Source organism: Leguminivora glycinivorella, chromosome 19 (genome assembly GCF_023078275.1).
Source record: "Leguminivora glycinivorella isolate SPB_JAAS2020 chromosome 19, LegGlyc_1.1, whole genome shotgun sequence".
NCBI lineage: Eukaryota > Metazoa > Arthropoda > Insecta > Lepidoptera > Tortricidae > Leguminivora > Leguminivora glycinivorella.
The window spans coordinates 14924381-14947103 of record NC_062989.1 but is presented as its reverse complement, the minus strand read 5'-3'; the positions used below and the strand labels follow the sequence as shown (position 1 = coordinate 14947103).

The window sequence follows — 22723 nt, the reverse complement described above, 5'->3', positions numbered from 1 at the left end:
AGTTGAAAGCAGAAATTGTAAACTTTGGAATATCTAAATTTATAATTATTGACTAATTGGATCTTGACACACTCTTTGTTACTCCGTATTCATCATTCATTCAACCGTTCTTCTTCGGTATTACCAACCTGTCAGCCACATCACTAAAAATTAAACCCGTTAGCTGAGCTCAGTCTGTGGTCAGTTGCTAACGGTGTCTAAGCGTTGATGGTTTTGTTTCGCGAGCTACGGTTTCAATAAAAACTTATCAAAAATATCGAACTTTTCACATAACATTATCTTATCACGCGCTCTCGAAGATTAATCGATGATGCATAATACTAGCTGCGCCCCAATTTCGACAGTGTTGTGATGTGCTAGTTTGCGAATATTGTATGAGTTGTTTTGGTTGTTAGTCACGCGTGATTTTTTAGTGAAAGAAAATGCCTGGGCAAGGAGAAACTACCGTTTCGGTGCCACTGACGCCGACGAGGTCTGATTTGTACTGGCGGAGAATATTTAACAAAGTAAGTTTTATCAGTATTTTTCGTAAAAAACTAGTTTTCAATTGACACGTAAACTATCTATAGGAACTACCAGGTCACCACTAAAATTTAAATAATAAATAAAAGAACAAAAAGCAAAGATTTGAATGTATAATTTTAGTGTAACCAGCTTACTGATTCGCATAGGTCTTTATTTTTATTTAGGTGTTAGCCTCGCACAGTCTATTGTTTTTTTATGATTGTTTTCCCGTTTGTGTTTTGCTGCTACGATCTGAAATTATTATAAACTAGCTTTTGCCCGCGGCTTCGCTCGCATTAAATTCGAAACTTGCGGAATGCTCCATACAAACTTCCACCCCCCCTTTTAGGGAAGGGGGGTTAGAAAGAGACAAAAAGTAGCCTATGGCACTCTCCATCCCTTCAACTATCTCCACTTGAAAAATCACGTCAATTCGTCGCTCCGTTTTGACGTGAAAGACGGACAAACAAACAGACACACACATTTTCCCATTTATAATATTATGGATTGATGGATTAGGGATAGAATTGCCAATTAAAACAGACATTTTTTTCATCGTTTTCATACATAAAAAATGAATTAATTAGTGTGAGATACCCTTAAGAATAATATTCAAGTTAGTGCCAAGTGATTGAAGGCACATGTCAAAACAACCTGTGTGTGACAGCCTTTACCACTTCACAATAACATTGGTAGAGGCTGTCACACACGTGTTCAGTAATTATGTTTATTTTGTTAATTATTTGATAACCGGAAGGGTGAAGACGCTAGTTTCTTAGGGAAATTAATTGTATTTGATCTAAAAAACCATCCCTTAAAGTTAAAGGAATTCAATAAAAACAGGGTGTAGTTTGTGTTTCGTGGTGTTTACATCTCCGGTGACACTTTGCTGGGACGTCAGTCTTCCGCGACCACGGCCAGTGCAACCTGGCCGAAACGTTGGGAAAAAAAGGTAAAATAATGTTAATTAATTGCATTCGACTTTAAATGTGTCTAGTTTATTTTGTTCCTGAATGTACTATCAGCTGCAAAAGTGCATCGCGAATTTATCAATGAATTCATTCATAATTTCTCCATTCACTTTTGCAGCTGATAGTACAATAAGCTTATCACACTAAATAGTGCAAACAGTTGGGTTTTATTCAATCTGCTTTTATTTATTTATATCTAGGCATTCATGTTTGGCTTACAGCGGACCAAACGTCAAAACATCCTGGACAAAAGTCAAAATACAAAGACACAATTACAATTAAACAATGAAGAAATAATAATCAAAATAAAATAATTCACAATTATTAAAATAAAATCGCAATAAAAAAAAAATCAAGAAAAATTAAAATTGACAAAATAAGATCATGGCATAGCTCCTACCATCGCTTAGGGGCGACCAACATAACCATTCAGGAAACTACATAATTTTGAGTTTAAAACACCCAACCTGTCATTAAATAGGTCAGCATCTTGGACAGAGCTGACGAAGCCATTTAGGAGCTCGAGGGCTTTATGCAATGTATTGTTTGTATTCTAGCTCAATACTATTGGCTACTGGCCAGACACTTGCTCGCTGTTATCGCAATATTTGAAATAGTTCACTGATTGATTATTATTTCTGACTTTTATGCTATAGATAGTATAGATAGTACACTTGTGTCGCTTAACTTCAAACGTGGGTAAATCCATTCTGCTTTAAGGTTGAATATATAAAAAATATAATATGATCCGAAAGATAATCAACCTTATAGCAGAATGGATTTACCCAGTTTTGAAGTTAAGCGACACACTTATAGGTCATGAATTAAAATACTCCTGTAAAATAATACTCTCTCAGTCTTGGACTCTTGTCGCAAGAATGTTTTTTTTACTAGCTATCTATGAGTTTTGAGTGATTCACGGTTATTTTCATTAGTCTTATATTGACCGGGATTAGAGTTGTGCCGTTCTCGGGAACGTTCTCATTTTACTATGGAGAATATTCTCCTGAGAGAACATTTCCCATACAAACGGGAGAACGTTCTCGGGAACGGCACAACTCTAACCGGGATATAGACCATGATTACCTTTTAGATTTTTGTCGATCTCCCGATATTTCAAAAAGTAAAAAATCAAAAAGGTAATCGCGGTCTATATATCCCGGTCAATATAAGTCTAGCTAGTTCAAGTTCTTTATTTGCAATCATGTTGTATAAATAGGTATAAAAATTATAACAAATAATGTTTCAAACATGAGCCCTGCAAGGGCATAGTTCACTCCATCGTAGGCCACGTCTTTGCCTTTGGCTAGTCTATGGTCAAGAGTAAGCCCATTTATAATAAAAAAAAAAAAAAAAAAAAAAAAAAAAAAAGCAATTTTTCTTAATCTAACTTATTCTATGCTATCTATGTTCTTTTAAGTAAAATGCCTCTGTTAACTACTATTTTTAAATTATATAATAAGGAGATTTTTAATCAGTATTCTGTACAGGATAGTAGCATTTCCTTCTGATTGAGACAGTATTAGGGTTTGAAAAATCCCTGAACGCAGAATTACCTAGTATCAATTATTGCCACAATCAAGTTATTATGTAATTATAGCCATAAATACGCACGCAATTTATTGTCCATTCAACCCAGGGAGTTGTATAAGTGACTGGATTTTAATTGCTACTATATTACGCAGTGCAGGATAATACATACTTCCTTATTGAACATAAGAAATCACGAAATAAATCGAATCGAGTTTTAAGGGTCAGCTCACACCGAAATGGCAGCGTCGGGCAGCGACGTGGCGAGTGGGAAATAATTTTAAACTTTACCCACATATTTAAAAATATCTACTTATTGCTAGCCTTTCTCCACAGACGTTTTGTCTGATTGCCTTTGGCATATTTCTCCCATATTTCTCCATGTTTCTCTGTCTAGAGCTTGTCTTCTCCACAAGACCTACTAGTATCACTTGACTAACTCAAGCAGCCGGCGTATTATGCTTCCAATTTTATCACTTATCTATGTGGATAAAGCATCAGTCACGCTTTGGCTAGTATGTCAGTGTGAGAGTGACAGGTGTCTTATCCACGTGGATTAGTGATAAATTAGAAGTATAATACGCCGGTAGGTCGCGCGGCCGCTGCCACCCACGTGCTGCTTGCTCGCCGCTGCCGGCCGCTCCCGATTGCTGCCGGCCGCTGCCATTCCGATGTGTGACGACCCTAAATGTCACTTTCACAGAAATAACGTCTCAAAACTTATTTGTACTTATAGTGGAACTATAAATAAAGGCTATTTTTATTTTATTTTATTTTTATAGTGGAACTTCGTTAAAACGAAATACTCTATCACTAACTTATGCGCGCGACAATGTTTCCGGTGAATGATGATGATGATTAATAGCATGCCAACAAAGACTTGGCTTACACGACTTGCATCCAGGCCATAATTAAAAAAAAAGATAAAACAATGGTGTAATTTTCAAAGTGTTTTCAAACCGAGTCATCTTCGTAAAAGTTTCAAGTTATTCATAATAATAATTTCATGGCCTTCGGCCTACATGATAAATGATTATAACATTTATAACACAATCACTAACAAATTATTAGATTTCCAACCATGAACTGCAGTTCAAAGCAACAGTTTAACCAATAAAAAATAATAAGACTGATTTTTTTTATATCCATGTGATATGACTGATATGAGTCACTTGTGTAATTTAAATTTGGTGACTCATTTCTTTCAATACAATACCACGAAGTATGAGTTAAGTAACAAGGGAGAAAAACAATTTCCTTCCTCTCATGCTAATGCAAACAAATATTCCAACACGGATATTCGATTTGCACCCAAGAGATAGATGTGCAGTTTTGCTCACTGATTTCTCGTCGCAACTCGAAACAATTCTCTAAGAATGAAGAGAACCTTTTCGTGATAAAGTTTTAACTACTGGGTAGTTAAAACATTATCACGAAATTGAGTACCTATTTAAATAAAACATTAGCTACACTAATATGTTATTTAAATAGGTACTAATGGTAATCGTTATTATGGAAATAACTGCGTTAGGGCTTATTTAAGTACACGGAAGGACATCTCCCATGTGATTTTTAATTCCAATGCGTTACCTTATCGGTTTATAAAATCGCGTGCCAGTTCGGTCGCCGCGTAAATAGAGCCTTTTTAGGGTTTCATAGTCAACTAGGAACCCTTATAGTTTCGCCATGTCTGTCCGTTCGTCCGCAGATAATCTCAGTGACCGTTAACACTAGAAAGCTAAAATTTGGTATGTTTCAAAAGTCTGAAAAAAAAAATGCAAAAGAAGAACTTTATAAAGACTTTCTAGGAAAATGGTTTTAAACTTGATAGGTTGAGTAGTTTTTGAGAAAAATACGGGAAACTACGGAACCCTACACTGAGCGTGGCCCACACGCTCTTGGCCGGTTTGAAAAGTGGACTTGAAATCGAACGTTTTAAAAAAACGAAATCTTAGAATTTAGATCAACTTGGCTATGAAACTATGAAGAGGAAAATCGGTTGAAACTGCATGTAGGCCGGAATGTACCTAATGCTTATTGGGTCATTACGAATAGCAGTTTTTAGAGCAAAACAGGAAATATACCTGATTTGATATTTCTTAACGTTGGTGTAAAAAGGTGGTTTACTGTTTACTTACATCAACAGCACAAGATTAGTTTATTTAGTGATATTATCATTGCAAACTAATTTATTTATATACCTTAACCCTTAAATACATGACCTTGACAAATATTTATTCAAATTTGAATTTTGACATGCATCATGACATCAATACAGTTAAAAATATACGTCACTATGCATTTAAGGGTTAATTTATTTATTTATTTAATCATTATTGCACAAAGGAAATACAATTGTACACAAGGCGGATTTAATGCTATATGGCATTCTCTACCAGTCAACCTTCGGTCAAAACAGAAATTGTAGGCGGTGCAACATTAAATTATATTGAGAACAAAATAGTCAATAGTTTATCATTCCTATGTGTGTCTGTATTTTGTAGACATTTATCAATGAAAACAGTACCTACTGCGATTTCAGGGGCACGCAAGGAACTTAACTCACCTATATTATTAGATATACATACAATACAATACAAATATTCTTTATTGTTCACCAATATAACAAGATTACATCACATAACTTTAATTAACTATGGTAGACAACAGGCGGTCTTATCGCTAAAGAGCGATCTCTTTACATAATTACAATATAACACATACATAATTATAATATGATCGATAAAAACATAATTTATGTCTACATTTTTGAAGGTCAAATCAGACTTTATCTGACTAAACACTTGCCCTGACTATGTCATATATATCAATTTCTAAACAGTCCGTCCAGTCTAGTCTGGGTACGAAGCCGAATAGCACAAACGCTAACGAAACGAAACGCTCGTAGATATCTATCTCTATCGCTCTTGCGTATTGGCGCGACAGATCCAAGCTACCTTTCGCGGCGTTTCGTTTTCGTTTCGCGTCGCAGAAAATGCCATTCGGCTACCGCACCTGAAACTACGTCCCACGCATTTGCACTTGGCGCCAATCTACGAAATAGTGACCGTAAACCGTGAATGATTGTGTTGTGAGTGTTGTAACTAAGTTATTCGTCTATTTACAGATTAACCCCTTCAAGGTCAGGGACGTTTAGGGGTGTTGTGCGTTGTCGTGTCGTGACCAAGTCCTTTAAATACGCAAGTCTTATGTAACTGCGATTATATGTCGTTTTTAACCCCCGACGCAAAAATGAAGGGGTGTTATAAGTTTGACGTGTCTGTCTGTGTGTTTGTCTGTCTGTTTGTCTGTCTGTCTGTGGCATCGTAGCTCCCGAACGGATGAACCGATTTAGATTTAGTTTTTTTTTGTCTGAAAGCTGAGTTGGGAGTGTTCTTAGCCATGTTTCATGAAAATCGGTCTACTATGTCGCGGTCGGGGGGTTTTTTCAAAATTTTTCTATGTTCTATTCGGGCCTTTCTCTGATTGATCGTCACATATGTAGGCGAGCTCTTTCGACTCTTATAGACAATCCAGAAATACCACGAAATATCTGACATTTTTTTTCTAATTTTTACATTATTACATATAAGTCTAGTGCACTTCATTGACCAATAACATATTGTTTTATTTTCTGAAATTAAGGACACAGGTGTTCTCGGCTTCGATATTAAACTGTACATTGCAAATAAACAAAAATATTATTGTAATTCAATCCTGAACGAAATGATTGTATGTGAAATAGAATTTCTAAAAGTTACGATAAAATAGTGATATAAGATTAAATTAAAGATTACTCATGTCTGTTACGCGAAACGATCCAACTACACGAACACAACACACTCATCCCGATCACGCGAAGTGATCAAGACACAGGAAGTCTTTTGCTCATCAAAAACGAAAAAGGAATGGAACATGTGCTATCAACGGTTCCTAGGAAGGCTTGACATCGAGGCTGGACCATTATAACGTTTATGACTCAACGGGATAGGTTAGTCATCGCCAATTTAGGCGTAGCCACTGATATGATATCGTATCATACCTATGTGTACCTACTGTATGTACACTTACATTTTGTAGAAGTTATTAAGACGATACATGAGGGGTCAATTCTCCATACAAACGCTCTTGACTATTTCCTCCCTGGTTTTTGAAGATAGAGCGCTGATTTTTTCAACACAGATTATTATTTTTTTTATCTGTGTCGGACCGTTTTGATTTTTTTGATATTCTTATTTTTAAAGACGCTGGAGCCCATCAAAATTTTCCAAAAATGGCCGTATTGATTATGGCGCAAAAAACAGTGTGGTATTCCAAATTGGTAAGAATTAGCCAAAAAAACTAAACGGTTCGACACAGACAATTTCATTGTTATACAGGTTCTCAGATTTCGTTACAATTTATAGAGTTTTGAAGGAGGAAACAGTCGAGAGCGGAACCTCGATTTTAAAGATTTTTTCGCAATATCTTTTAACTGAGTTGTTCTGAATGTACAATTTTTTTTCAATAAATCTAGTTAGTAACACTAGTACCTACATTTAACTATAATTCCCGAATGGAAAGGGGGGCTCCTTTCCATTTTAACATTTTTGCTCCTGTAGCGTCTCCTTCCGAAGCTCAAATAAGTATAATACAACCTAAACCACATTATAAATAAATGTAAGAATCAAATAGAATCCGTAAATATTACAATAACCAAATAAATCAAACATCTCAAACTACATTATCGAATATTCCGATATTTTGGTGCATACTGCATGCCATTACGCGTTTCCTCTAAGGTTTGTAAACTGGGCCACTAAATACTGATTGGAAACTAATAATGAATTTCACAAACACGCTCGGTTTTAGCTCGTGCATGGATTGATTGAAACTAACTAGTACCTAGGTCATCATCAACATCATTTCAACTTATCCCGGTCCTGGGCTAATCTCATCCAGAAGTGCCCCGCAGTTTTTCGAATGTCGTCCACCCAACGAGCCAATGTTAGAAACAAAAAAGTATCTTAAATTATATGATGTTAATAAATTTGAGGATTTTGACCACGACAGCCAAAAATCGCAAATTTCGATCATCATTATTCTCTTTTAAAATTTAAGACATAATGAAAATGAAAATGAAATGAAAATGAAATATTTATTTTTCAAGTAGGCATATTACAATGCGCATATGAACGTCAAATAAAGCTACGCCGGCTCTAACCCTACGCCTCAGCCTCGAGAAGATTTCAGTCCCCCCTCAGTTGGGAGGGGGGTATCCACTATGGGACCGGCAAGAAACTCGGCGGGCAACTTCTTTTCAAAACATTACATCTTATAATTAACATAGTTAAGTGATAGTGACTCAAGCACTTTCAGCCTCTAACAAAAGCAGTACAGGAGGTTTATAATGTCTATATAAGAGTGTGTGTGAGAGCTGTTTCGTTCGCTTAATACAAAACATCAGATACAAACATCAACAAGTTCGGGCCAAATACATTTGCCTATACATAATACATACATATGTCAAACTAGAAATCAAAACATTATTACATAAAATAAACTAAGTAACTCCCAAAAGAAGGCCAGAAACAATGACACTGTTGTCGGTATGTCGACAAATAGGACACGATTAAATGTATAAAAACATCTCCGGAGTTCGATGACACCTTGCCAAACGCACGTCAATGTAAGTGATCTTGAAGTCAAATTCATAGCGGCACCTGCGGTGACCTACAGACCTACGTCATATGATTACCTCCAGACATAAAATAATATAGTAAGATACGAAAATTAGTGTATAATTAATATGGTGATCTGTACATTATACTGCATCAATTACTATTAAAATATACATAGCAGAGCACATGAACTACTAAGTTTCAGTGCCACTCTTAGCAAAAAGGGGTTAAAAGAAATCCAAATTGTGACATTGCAGTGACAGGTTTCAGCCTCTCGCCTACGCCACAATTCAACCCATATCCCACAGTCGCCTTCTACGACACCCACGGGAAGAAAGGGGTGGTGAAATTCTTAACCCGTCACCACAATATACTTTTGTTTAAACTTTTATTTGTCCGTATCCACCGATATATTACTCACTTTTCACACTGCTATGGTATGCAGAGTTATTAGACATGTTTTCATGTCAATATTAAAACTGGTTTTGCGTTTAATTCCCAAAATTTCGTACTATAAAAAGCCTTTACCATTTCACATCTTAACAGTATTTTCAGATCAGACAGCCTACGTCATATTATTGATTACATTAATACATTGTGGTCATCAGACTACGACAAAAACAGTTAATTGTAGACGATTGTTTATTACATTTTAGTTGTCCCATTCAAGAATGTTTTGCTCAATGAACGTGACTAATTTAGGTTTAACGTCAAAGGATTAGGAATAAGGAAATGTAAGGATTGAATTACAATAATATTTGTGTTTATTTGCAATGTACAGTTTCCCCAACAGTTTTTACAAGATAGGCAAGCTGACGGGAATCCAGTTCTATCCGACCACTGCCAGTGGCCTGTTTCACCAAAGTGACAGTTGTCACCAGACAGTGACATTTCGCCGTTTATTGTCCGTTCAACAAAGATATATTGACGCTAAGTAATAATGTTACTTATCAACCCAGAAATAGGCACAGAATCGTGCATGTCACTGTGGTGAAATAAGCCACAATCGGTAAAATTCATAGGACAGTTTTGTTTTAAGTAAAAATGTTTGTAGGTAAGTTCCACTGTTCGGAATGAAGGGAAAGTGGATAAAATCAATGTTTCGGACAAGATTTGAACTTGCGTCTCCACACTTTCCCTTTACTTTTTTTTATGTTTAAACTTGTAGGTAGCCGTAAAAAAATTGTACCTTATCGTACAGTTAATGCAGTAAAATCTCTAAAAACCAGAAAACCGATGCAGATGACGGTTGATTTATCTTTGAACTTATTATTTTAGTATAATATTTTTATATAAAAATATGAATAACGCCGTGGCTTTCGTGGGCGACGGTCGCGCGATGGTCGCGCGACGGAGATGCGACGCATACGAAATCAAACCTTATCGATATGGAAGTATGAGACGCGACGGCGACGGTCGCGCGACCGTCGCCCACGCAAGACACGGCGTAAGTATATGTATATGGAGAATGGCTCTATTTTCCACGAATCCGAATTTTCTACCAATCCGTTTTGTTTGCTTTTCGTTCTACATTGTACACATGTTCTTAGAGTAAAATACAGCATACTATGTAATTTCATATTTGGAATGTTGGTTTGTAAAGTTGGTGAAATCGAGTTTTTTTTTCTTTTTTTGTGTGAATAGGTAGACGTTTGACCACGATCACACCTGTAGGGTTAGCACATGATTGCCGCGAGATAGACTACCCGTCCTTATGTCATTAATACAGTTAGAAGAAGACGTGTCATCTATCTCGCGGCGACATAATCTCGGGGCAATCATGTGCTAGGCCTACTGGTGGTAAGTGATGATGCGAGTGTACTCTTATTTCCGTACCATACTAGCTAGGATATTTTTGCGTTTGTTTGAGTCATAAAATTCCTTAACGATTGGTATACTTAACAAATATTTGCCCACTTCCTCATGTAGCTTATGACCTAATCTAGGTGTGAAGATACTACTCCTAAAGATATCAAGATAACAATAGCACATTATATCTAGTAGAAAACATAAAATGTTACTAACTTTTGCCCGCGGCTTCGCTCGCGTTAGAAAGAGACAAAAAGTAGCCTATGTCACTCTCCATCGCTTCAATCAACTATATCTCCACTTAAAAAAATCACGTCTATTCGCTCCATGAAAGACGGACAAACAAATAGACACACACACTTTGCCATTTATAATATGTATTAGTATTGATAATACATAGATTAGAAATGATAGGCGTTGCGTTTACGCCTATAAAATAGAATGAATGTGCGATACTGTATTATTTCATTTGGTCAGCAATATTTATACTATTTTAAATCGATAACGTAAATTGGCCCAAAAGTTAAGAAAAATATGAAGTCGGGAAAACCAAAAGAAAAAGAACAAAAAGCCAACGACACGAGGTGTTCCCAGGCGGTCACCCATCCAAGTACTGACCTCGCCCGACGTTGCTTAACTTCGGTGATCGGACGAGAACCGGTGTATTCAACGTGGTATGGACGTTGGCGATAAGGTGTTTGAAAATTAACATCCATATCAGAAATATGACGTCATATTTTTATAAATAATCTACCTCTGCTTCGTGCTTGTACAAGTAACCTAAAAGACAAACTGTGTCAAGAAAAATGTTTTGAATTTTGTTTTTTTTTTTAACTTTTCTTTTGGTGTTAGGTTAGGTTAATTGACTAAAAACAGCTTCACAATTCAGTACACCAATCAAATACCCTCGAATGCGTGTGTGTTACCGTGCAAATGGTCCTTTCCTTTGCTAAAGTACAAGGTAGTTAGGTAGGTGGAAAAGCAGTACTTACTGTCAAATTACCAAAAGAAAAAGAAACAAAAAGCCAACGACACGAGGTGTTCCCAGGCGGTCACCCATCCAAGTACTGACCTCGCCCGACGTTGCTTAACTTCGGTGATCAGACGAGAACCGGTGTATTCAACGTGGTATGGACGTTGGCAACCAAACACTTGAAAATTATAATCCGTATCAGCCCCAATTGCTAATTCGAGTCCAAAAAAACTACGACAGATACGTCAATGTCACAGCTGTCAATGTCACTTATGTCACTGTCAAAATACTTTTCAGGTTTCGCCAACCTTCTACATTCTTTATTTGGCACCTAAGAAATCCAAGAATACTTTATGATAAAATTGTGAAGAAAATTCGTTTTAGTTTTTTTTGTTTTAATTCTCATACGTCAAATTAGTTCCACCGGTCGCCACTGATGATAAATGTTGGTAATTCGCATTATATTACGTGTATATGTGACAATCAACATCACCTTCATTCACGTTGCTAATAATAATAAAACTTAAACCAGACAAATGTATGCACTAAAGCTGCCCTATCTCAGTCAGGTGCAATTTTCGCCAATGTTTATTAAATTAGTCATTGTAGTCTAACAACCCATTACCAATATTAGAATGTTATTGCTGAAGGGTAGCACCTGAACTGGCTCTCAGAATGGCGCGTGGCGAAGTCAGGGGCTCACGAAAGGTATTTCCTTAGCGTATTGAACGAGTGCCCAATGTATCTCTGAGACTCCTCAGGAGATTTGGAACCATAAATTGAAGAACATTACTCAAACTTACATACTCTCTTTAAGGTAAAACAATAGATCATTACATGTGCCATTTTTTATCTAATAGGTTCATAAGTGTCGGTTGTCAATAAAGCGCTACTTGCATATTAACGTCTGTCTATCATATATCAGAGATGTAGTCTGTATATCTGTTTATCATACATAATAATAAATTCAACAAATACAGTTTGACAGACCATGGTGTCATGGCCGCTTCCAAAACAATGGCGGCCGTGGCAACCATAAAGCCCACTATACACTATTTCGCTGATTAGCTAATTGTAAAATATATGTATAAAAATTGGTCACAATATCTATATCAATATAGCTTGTTCTATACCGCAAAATATAGCACCAAATGTTATTGATACCTGAAGTGATACAAGCGCAATACCAACTTTACAACTAAAAATCACGGAAAAAAAGAAAAAAAATCGGGCGTCCTAGTATTTATGTAAATAATAAAAGACTATTAAATATATAAATCAAAGGATTGAAATAAATAATAAATAATTTATCTTGGCGTGTGTTTTTATAAAAAAGGATTATACTATTTTACAAACATTTTATTGCAGTGGCAACATCGTAGTAGTTTTTTTGGACTCGAATTAGCAATTGGGGTATAGAACAAGTATCACAATTCAACACACACACCAATCAAATACCGCAATGTGATAAAACTCATTTACGCGTTGTGTTAGTTAGTAAATTTTTTTTTTTTTGGAAAAGCAGTACTGTCAAATACCAAAAGAAAAAAAAAGGAGCAAAAAGCCAACGACACGAGGTGTTCCCAGGCGGTCACCCATCCAAGTACTGACCTCGCCCGACGTTGCTTAACTTCGGTGATCGGACGAGAACCGGTGTATTCAACGTGGTATGGACGTTGGCGATGTGGTAGTTGAAAATTGTCAACGATATCTGAAATATGACGTCATTGACACATCTTATAAGACAAACTCTATCTGAAGACAGATACTTACCGCGTTTTGTGTGTGTAGTCACAGTATAATAAAGAGTACTATCGTACAGTATGGCCACTCCCGCTCCCCGCTGAAAGTGCCACCCACCCCCTCTCGGTTACCTCACAGTTACCGCCTGTAAAAAATGCGAACAATCGACCTGTCATATTTCACTCATTACGCTTAGTACGCGTTCAGCTACACGAGCTTAGACTGTGTGCTAGGAACGCAACTCTTTCATATATTTGATGGCCAATGTCCGGGGTGTGGTGTAGTGGAGTCTTTTGACATTTATTCTGAAATTTCTGAGCAGTAACGTAACTGAGGTTACTCGTGAAACATTTCTCATGTTTTGTACGTACATACAAAATCCTCCCTCCGGTGAGCTGCTTCCACTTGAGTTTTTCTATTAGTTCATGACAAACATCCCTTAACAGGCATCTTCCAACATTTCTAATGAGAACAATAGATTGCAGAGTAGGTTATTGATACGTACTCCCTAAACTAACCTACGAGTATATTAACAAGTTTTTTGTATCAACAATTGTACCTTTCTTTCAACAGTCATCTACTGCTCTCCGAGACGTTTCTAAAAACCCCTTACTCGATGGGTATACGACGACATAACAGAGTTCCTATGACCACACCTTTCTGCTCCATCATCAGATCATCTCCATGATACCATAATATTGTATTGTCACGTAATTTACATATGTACCTATGCAAACTTTCAGCTCCATCGAAAACCGGGAAGTGGGTCAAATTTAGCTTCTACGTTTTGACCCAAACTAACATCATACTATTAACAAGGCAAGTTGAATAAAAGCTTGTAAGTAATAATTACACCATAAAAAAAAAATTTAGAAAAAACCACCGACCGCGACATAGAAGACCGATTTTTATGAAACATGGCTAAGAACACTCCCGACTAACTCAACTTTCAAACAAAAAAAAACTAAATCGAAATCGGTTTATCCGTTTGGGAGCTACGATGCCACAGATAGACACGCACACAGACAGACAGACACGTCAAACTTATAACACCCCGTTGTTTTTGCCTCGGGGGTAAAAAAAAAAGACTAACCATCCCCCCTCTTTTCCAGTACGACCGAGATGCTGACGGCAAGATATCCTACGCGGAACTCAAAGAGATCATCGAATCCCGCGAATACGAACACGATCTCCCCGACAATGTGGTCGAGAAGATCATGAAACTCGCCGACAGAGACAACTCTGGGTATCTCGACTTCAACGAGTTTGTCGAGATGATGCACAATCCGGACTTTAAGGCGGTCTTTGGGCACTTTGTGGCAAGATATGTGCATTCTATTGTGCCGCATCGGGGGCCGGTTGATACAACGGGTGAGTTTAGGTTAAGACTGAGTTGGTGTGATGTTTGATGTAGGAATGAAGACACACAAAGGTCCCAAACCATCCATATTTTTGATACACTGATCATGTGAACAATGAACTACAGTCATAATATGTTGACAGCGATTTGATAGCTCTGCCTGTGCAATATAATTTTTAGTTTGAAGATTAATAACCTAAAACCACAAAATTAAAATTTTGGTAAAACCCCCGACCGCGACATAGTAGACCGATTTTCATAAAACATGGCTAAGAACGCTCCCGACTTACTCAGCTTTGAGACGAAAAAAACTAAATCCAAATCGGTTCATCCGTTCGGGAGCCACGATGCCACAGACAGAGAGACACACACACAGACAGACACGTCAAACTTATAACACCCCGTCGTTTTTGCGTCGGGGGTTATATCGTAAAAGGTTTAAAAATGCGGCCTTTGTGTATCTTCATAGCTGCAAATGTAAAATTTGACAATGATTTAATAGTACATTGTGCAACAAGGGGAGGAAGTTGAATATTACTAACGAGAGTAAGTTAAATCGCGACGGCTTGCCGGAGCGATTTAAAGACTCGAGTTTGTAATATTCATACTCCCCGAGTTACACACAATGTTTTTCATCACACTCGCAATGTAAAAAATATGTAAATAGATGTAAAAAAGTTAAATACGGTACAAGAATAGTTATTTGTTATACAAGGGGGCAAAGTTGTATTTTAACGCCGAGTGTGGAATTGAAAAACGAGCAAGTGAAAGGATTCTATAGTTGAACCACGAGCGAAGCGAGTGGTTCGAGAATAGAATCCTGAGCTTGCGAGTTTTTTAACACACGAGAAGTAAAATACATTTGCACCCGAGTGTAACACAAAACTTTTCCCCTCACTATAGCGAGGAAACTACAACGCATAAAATGCGTTTTTCACTGCTTCCAGTAGTTCCACAGGTGGTAAATCATTTTTATTACTAGATTCACCTACTTTTATCAACTTTAAATCAGTTAATTTGACTTTATTCAAGGTCAAATTACTTTACCCACTAGTGGATAAAATGCGTTTTTACCCTCTGGTATTAAAGGACAAAACACGTGTTTCCGAGCTAGTGAGGGGAAAATTTCATTATTCCCTTGGGAGAACGATTTTTCTATAACTCACGCTCCGCCTGCGCGCAATAGCACATTTAAAGTGCGGGGGTGATGAAAAAATATTAAGGGAACCGCACCAAGCACATGATTTTAAACTGAGATGATCAAAATGTGTTGTTTTGTTTTGCATACATTTAGTAGTTTTGATAGTAGAAATCGCATGGTTCACAGTAATTTGTAATTAGTGTTGTCAAGTAATATTTAGCTTAGTTGTAAATATTGTAAATTATTGATGCATCATGACGTTGTATAGACAAGAATATAATTATTAGAATAGATAGATTACCTAAAGATTATATCTTTAGGTACAGTCAACCAATTGGAACCCTAGGCCACTGTAGAACTATGTCATAGTGACGTTTATAAATCAGATTGTAAGAAATCTCTTACTGCTTGTCATTTTGACATGGTTCTAGAGTGGCCTAGGGTTCTAATGGGTTGACTGTACATAATGTCTTGTGTACTCGTCTTTGCAACGTCATATATTGTAATGTATTATGTAAAATAGTTTCCCGTTGCACTTTGTTGCAGTGTATTTATAAGCAGACAGTAAATTATTAACCAAGGTTTATATATTATAGAAGTGTGTATACTCGTATTTTGTATTTATATTATATGTAGGTAACATCATTACTTAACATGGAATTCCCTGTTTCGCGCGGATGTAGTTATGAATAAAATTTATTCAATATTTATTCAGCTTATTTCGATGACAATCAAATTATGAATAATACCTTAAAATTACCTGATTTATTTTGTAAGCCATAGCTTATATGATTTTGATTAACTCGGCTTCTAAATACCTTTATTTTTAACCCCCGACGCAAAAACGACGGGGTGTTATAAGTTTGACGTGTCTGTCTGTCTGTCCATTTGTCCGTCCGTCTGTCTGTCTGTCTGTTTGTGTGTGTGTCTGTCTGTGGCATCGTAGCTCCCGAACGGATGAACCGATTAGATTTAGTTTTTTTTTGTCTGAAAGCTGAGTTAGTCGGGAGTGTTCTTAGGCATGTTTCATGAAAAACGGTCTACTATGTCGCAGTCGGGGTTTTTTTCAAAATTTTAATTTTGTGGTTAGGTTATTTATAAGGTAAATGAGTCATTCATCAGTTATACTTATTAAAATAAATATTTAAACTTTTAAATCTTATGTTTACACATAAAAAAAGAGATAACACGGTAGGCAGTAGGTAGTAGGTATGTTAATTGAATTATTTAATCATGCTAACGTCACTTATCACCAGAAAGTGATACCATTGTGACCCGTGACATCATATCACTTTAAAAAGATTAATTGTCTGTGACATCAGAATAAATAGACTAATTAACTTCGTAGACGGTTTGATTTTTTACGATTGTGTGTTTTGATATTACTACGCCAAGACTTATCTACAGCGTGTAGCTAAGCGTAATACGGGCGATAAATTAAACCTTAAAAAGTTTTTGAGTTACTCTTAATTTTTACCCCATATTTTTTTCAGCGGCAATTGTACCTACTGTAAACATGGTTGCTATGACGGGCAATGACAACTTATTGACAACTGTCAACGAGTGATTAATAGTAGGGGGAAATTAGCTAAAATTACGGCATAATTAATGGAAGGTTTTTTTTAATTGAAATATGTACCTTATACACCGAAGTTATTTTTCATCAACCCTCCCCACTCCTCCCCCTCTGCGTCACCCCTCTACCCTCCCTTAAAGTGCCGAAAATGCGGTTTTTCTCGATTTCTGACAAAAATGTTGAAGATACAGAAAAAGCGCGTAGGAACAAAGTAATCCTTAATAAATTTACTACAAATCATTCATTAACACTTTGGTTCTAGCACTTATAGTTTTCGCGCGATCCGTCACGAAAGTTGGTCCTTTGCTGCAATTTTCTTTAATGAATGTTAAGTTTTCGCCCAAAATGCTTACGAAATCGTCGAAATCTGTTTGATATGACTAAAATATTGTAACTCATGACTAAAATAAAATTAAGGGGGAAAAAATCACTACCATGGGTGGAATTTACAATATGTCTTGGAATTCCAGTAACTATTTAAGACGTAATATTTTCACGGTAGTAGTTGCTAGGAGTACCATTGATCCATATAGTATATCGATGACTGGGGATGAGCTTTTGGTAGCTGTTGGTAGAGCCCTGGAGTATCAATCCAGAAGCCGTGAGTTCAAGTTCCACCCATGGTAGTGATTTTTCCCCCTGAAATTCATTTTCAGTTTATAATATTTTAGTAATATCAAACAGATTTCGTAAGCAATTTGGGCGAAAACTTAACATTCATTAAAGAAAATTGCAGCAAAGGACCAACTTTCGTGATGGATCACGCAAAAACTATAAGTGCTAGAACCAAAGTGTCAATGAATGATTTGTAGTAAATTTATTAAGGATTACTTTATTCATACACGCTTTTTCTGTATCATCAACGGTTTTGTCAGAAATCGCGAAAAACCGCATTTTCGGCTATTTAAGGGGGGGAAGAGGGGTGACGCAGAGGGGGGAGGGATGGGGAGGGTTGATGAAAAATAACTTCGGCCTATAATGTACATATCCCAATCAAAAAAAAATCTTCCATTAATTATGCCAAAATTTTCATACATAACTTTCCAGAAGCAACGTACTATAACGCGAGTGTGTTTGCATTACATTGCGGGCCGAATGATTTTGTATGGATAAGATATTTATTTGAATTTTAAGTAAAAGTTATCTAATTACATTTCTTCTATCCTATACTCACCGTCACCACCAGATTCGTCCGTATTAGGTTTGCACCCTGTATAATGTCTTTATTTTTAATCGCAAGGTTTTAGTAATATTATCTTTAGTTTTCTTCATCTGCGGTATTTAGATGACTTTTATAGTACAATATCTAGTAATATCCAACATTCCATTCCCTTCCGTTAATGTTCTTATGAATGTGTAAACATTTACTTGTATAAGTAATAAATAACGAGCAAACAATATGCATTCTTCATCAGTCGGCAAGGTCGTTTCTTTCACGAGACTGAACATAATTCGTAATTTAAATGTGTTTGCAATATATCGTTAAGTACCTTAGTAGCATCACAGAATATATAATAGTACAAGTAGCATTCTATAATATTCGGAGATGGCAAAGATATTGTTAAATAACCTAACCACAAAATTAAAATTTTGAAAAAACCCCCGACCGCGACATAGTGGACCGATTTTCATAAAACATGGCTAAGAACACTCCCGACTAACTCAGCTTTCAAACAAAAAAAACTAAATCGAAATCGAAAGTGAATTCATCGGGACAGACACACACACAGACAGACACGTCATCAATCTTATAACACCCCGTCGTGTTTGCGTCGAGGGTTAAAAAAGAAAACTCATTATGAAAGTGTAAATCGATACGTGGAATTCCTAGATGATGTCATAACACTCATAACTGCCGTAAGGTGACTTACACCAGTAAACAGAGTGTCTTCAGAGAATATCAACCGTGTAAATAACCTCCGTGAAGTTGAATGGTAAAATTGCTTTTTAACCCCCGACGCAAAAACGACGGGGTGTTATAAGTTTGACGTGTCTGTCTGTGTGTGTGTCTGTCTATCTGTCTGTTTGTCTGTCTGTCTGTGGCATCGTAGCTCCCGAACGGACGAACTGATTTTGATTTAGTTTTTTTGTCTGAAAGCTGTGTAAGTCGGGAGTGTTCTTAGCCATGTTTTATGAAAATCGGTCCACTAAGTCGCGGTCGGGGGTTTTTTCAAAATTTTACATTTTTAATCCGGCTTGTTGCCATTCAGTTCACCATTCACCATAAGGTGTTGCAGTTTATCCGTTTGAATCAGCCAAACGTATGTTTAAAACAATATGTGTCAGGTTGTTTTTATAATATCGACTTGTTGATTCAAATATATTGCCGATTCAAATGACAAGTAGCTTGTTGTTTGAACCAAAGAGCACGTAGTCGCTATTTTAACCAAGAAACTTGTTGAACGAACATGAAAACTGGTTGTATTTTCTCTCAGTGTAGCCATGTTTCATGAAAATCGGTCCACAATGTCGCGGTCGGGGGTTTTTCAAAATTTTAATTTTGTGGTTAGGTTATTAGATCGACTATCTTTTGTTCATTTCTATCGCTTACTCGCTCTCGGTGGGACCAATGCCTTAAGCCCAAAAAAATACCTTAGTAAATTCCAAAGTTGTACGTTAGGCTGCTTCAAGAACTCGCGAACGGCACAGAGGGCGAAACACCGGAGTGGGGTTTAGTGGGTAAACCTCTTTCCCTCCCTCTCGATAAGAGAGAGGGCCGAAGGAGGGATTCCCACACACCCCCATCAAGGCGTTCCCGCGGCTGGGGGGACGGTGCGTAACGCATTCCCCACTCCGAAAAAAAAAGGCTCAAGAGCCCCGCAAGCGGGGTTTCGTCAACTCACGGAATGAGTAATACCTCGGAAAATAATTTACTGTCTGTCTTATCCACTGTATATGCTTTATTATAGCATGCGATTAACAGCACTGTGTACTCTAGCGTGTTTAACATAAGTACTAATTCTGTTTAGGACGGTGGCCTGGGCTCCAGTATCACTCCACCCGTGATGGCGGTACTTTTCTTTTTTTTTTATTTCGTCCCGGCTTTTTTCATGTGGTTTTTGGTGATACCATGTTTTATGTTCATTTTTGTCACTCATGGTAAAATATCCATAATTTCAAATACTTAAAAGTATTTTTCAAAGTCAAAATTTCAACTTGGAATCAAATTCTTGTTTTTATTTTATGTTACACGTTCATTTTTAAAAACCTGCTTTTGCTGAGACCGCTATTTGCTGACCTTATTTCTTTTTAGTTCATTTTACAAATTTGCAAACCAGAAATACTTATGGATGCATACCTAATGAATTAAAAAAAAAAAAACTTAAGAGGACCTAATATGTCCACTCACAACACATTCTTAATTAGATATTATTATCAATAAACATGTAAAACTTATACACATATCCTTGAATTGATGACTTACCTAAGTCTACACAAATCGGTGTTTTGTTATCAGTATTTAGTTTGTATACCTAAATAAATTAGTTTAAAATGTATATGATACTTATGAATCAGAATTAATGACATCAGTTAGATAATTCCTTGTCTGCGGTGATTGTCTGGGCTCAGCCCATGGGGAAGCCCACCACACCCACACACATTAAACTACATACCAAACTACACAGTATCATATCATAGTATCTCTTTCGCTCTTGCTAAAAACTTGCAAGGTTGAAAGAGAAATTTTACATTCTTAAATTTTAGAATTAAGACATATAATATCGTCCCTAAGTAAACACCAATTTCATATCATCTCTTTCACCCTTGTAAGAAACTTGCAAGTGTGAATGAGAAATTATGATCGTCCTTAGCTTTGAGAATAGCATACTTACTACTGATGGAGTGTTAGTAAATATTTGCATGGAATTCGGCCAACAATGCCAACATAGCGGTCTCTGCTCTTAGCAAGTTTGAGTAAAATGAAAACGTGTTTTTCTGTAACGTTTTTTTTGTATCTGTGCTAATTCACTGAACTTCAGCACAATTTTGGACTTATACAACGCGTTGTACAAAAAATGTAAATCTGAAACATGCTCTTGTAGAATTTTTTGCTCAGCTATCATTTTCCATTTTGCTTTGTCCTCAAGGTGTTAAAAGCTATTTTGTTCACTAGGGATGGGGCCAGGATTCCTGTACGTGCCGAAATCTCGTCGTGGTCCGTTTTTTGTTTATTGTTTGCTTTGGTTCATCTTTGTGTTTGTTTTCATGTTCTCTATCATCATTGCCGCTTCATTTTCATCTCATCATTGTGTTAATAACTTCTCAACTCTACACAACCAGCCCCTTTAAGTTGTGCTAAAGCTTTAGCACAACTTGCCTTGTCGGAGTCCATACTTAAAATCGCGCTTGATGTATGGACTCGCGACAAAGCGAGTTGTGCTAAAGGGGCAGAAGTAGGTAGGTACATAAGTTGTAGCCAATATATGAATGAAGTAATTTGTAGATGAACAACTGAAGACGCGTCTGTGACGTCCGAATCCGAATTTTCACGTAATTGTACCAACGCACGTAATAAGAAATTTCTGTTCGGAGCTTTTTCGTCATGGGCATCATCTTATGAGTCTGAACTCGGAAGCCAAAATACAATCGTTTTTACATTCAATGAATTAAATATTCTCTATAGAAATGACATGTATGCCGTTCCATTGGAAATGGCATTATAGGTTGGGATTGGCATTTTTTTACTACCGGGTAATCCCCATGATAATTATCATTGCAGATGAGGTCAATAACTCGATTGGAATGACCAGTCCGTATAAATTATTGGGTAAGGTCAACAAGAAAAACAATACGTTTTTTAGGGTTCCGTAGTCAACTAGGAACCCTTATAGTTTCGCCATGTCTGTCTGTCCGTCCGTCCGTCCGTCCGTCCGCGGATAATCTCAGTAACCGTTAGCACTAGAAAGCTGAAATTTGGTACCAATATGTATACTAATCACGCCAACAAAGTGCAAAAATAAAAAATGGAAAAAAATGTTTTATTAGGGTACCCCCCCTACATGTAAAGTGGGGGCTGATATTTTTTTTCATTCCAACCCCAACGTGTGATATATTGTTGGATAGGTATTTAAAAATGAATAAGGGTTTACTAAGATCGTTTTTTGATAATATTTATATTTTCGGAAATAATCGCTCCTAAAGGAAAAAAAAGTGCGTCCCCCCCCCTCTAACTTTTGAACCATAGGTTTAAAAAATATGAAAAAAATCACAAAAGTAGAACTTTATAAAGACTTTCTAGGAAAATTGTTTTGAACTTGATAGGTTCAGTAGTTTTTGAGAAAAATAAGGAAAACTACGGAACCCTACACTGAGCGTGGCCCGACACGCTCTTGGCCGGTTTTTTATCTTGTCTCCTTCATTGTGTACAATTGTATAATATGTAGGTAACTAGGTACTATAGTACTGTCAACAACACAGAAGTGAATACAAAATGCCAAAAATATGTATTCAGAACT

The 22723-nt window shown here is 36.7% G+C and overlaps 1 protein-coding gene and 3 non-coding genes across 9 annotated transcripts in view; 1 reads left to right on the top strand and 3 right to left on the bottom strand.

The window, feature by feature from the left end:
* The first annotated feature begins 185 nt into the window (after positions 1 to 185).
* Positions 186 to 22723, top strand: part of LOC125236424 (rhomboid-related protein 2-like) — a 58375-nt gene continuing 35837 nt past the window's right edge. For 2 of the 6 annotated variants that reach the window (XM_048143223.1, XM_048143222.1), the window contains exons 1-3: positions 186 to 506; positions 14303 to 14561; positions 20237 to 20278. In XM_048143223.1, the coding sequence (XP_047999180.1) occupies positions 423 to 506; positions 14303 to 14561; positions 20237 to 20278 (385 nt within the window). In that variant the 5' untranslated portion in view covers positions 186 to 422. Of the gene's footprint in view, positions 507 to 14302; positions 14562 to 20236; positions 20279 to 21381; positions 21424 to 22723 lie in introns of all 6 variants that reach the window. The other 4 variants (XM_048143226.1, XM_048143225.1, XM_048143221.1 and 1 more) reach the window with 3 other exon arrangements.
* LOC125236853 lies at positions 11044 to 11162 on the bottom strand. The gene has a single exon (XR_007178241.1). It is a non-coding gene; the product is annotated as a 5S ribosomal RNA (ribosomal RNA).
* LOC125236854 lies at positions 11498 to 11616 on the bottom strand. The gene has a single exon (XR_007178242.1). It is a non-coding gene; the product is annotated as a 5S ribosomal RNA (ribosomal RNA).
* On the bottom strand, positions 13010 to 13128 carry LOC125236852. Its single transcript, XR_007178240.1, has one exon. It is a non-coding gene; the product is annotated as a 5S ribosomal RNA (ribosomal RNA).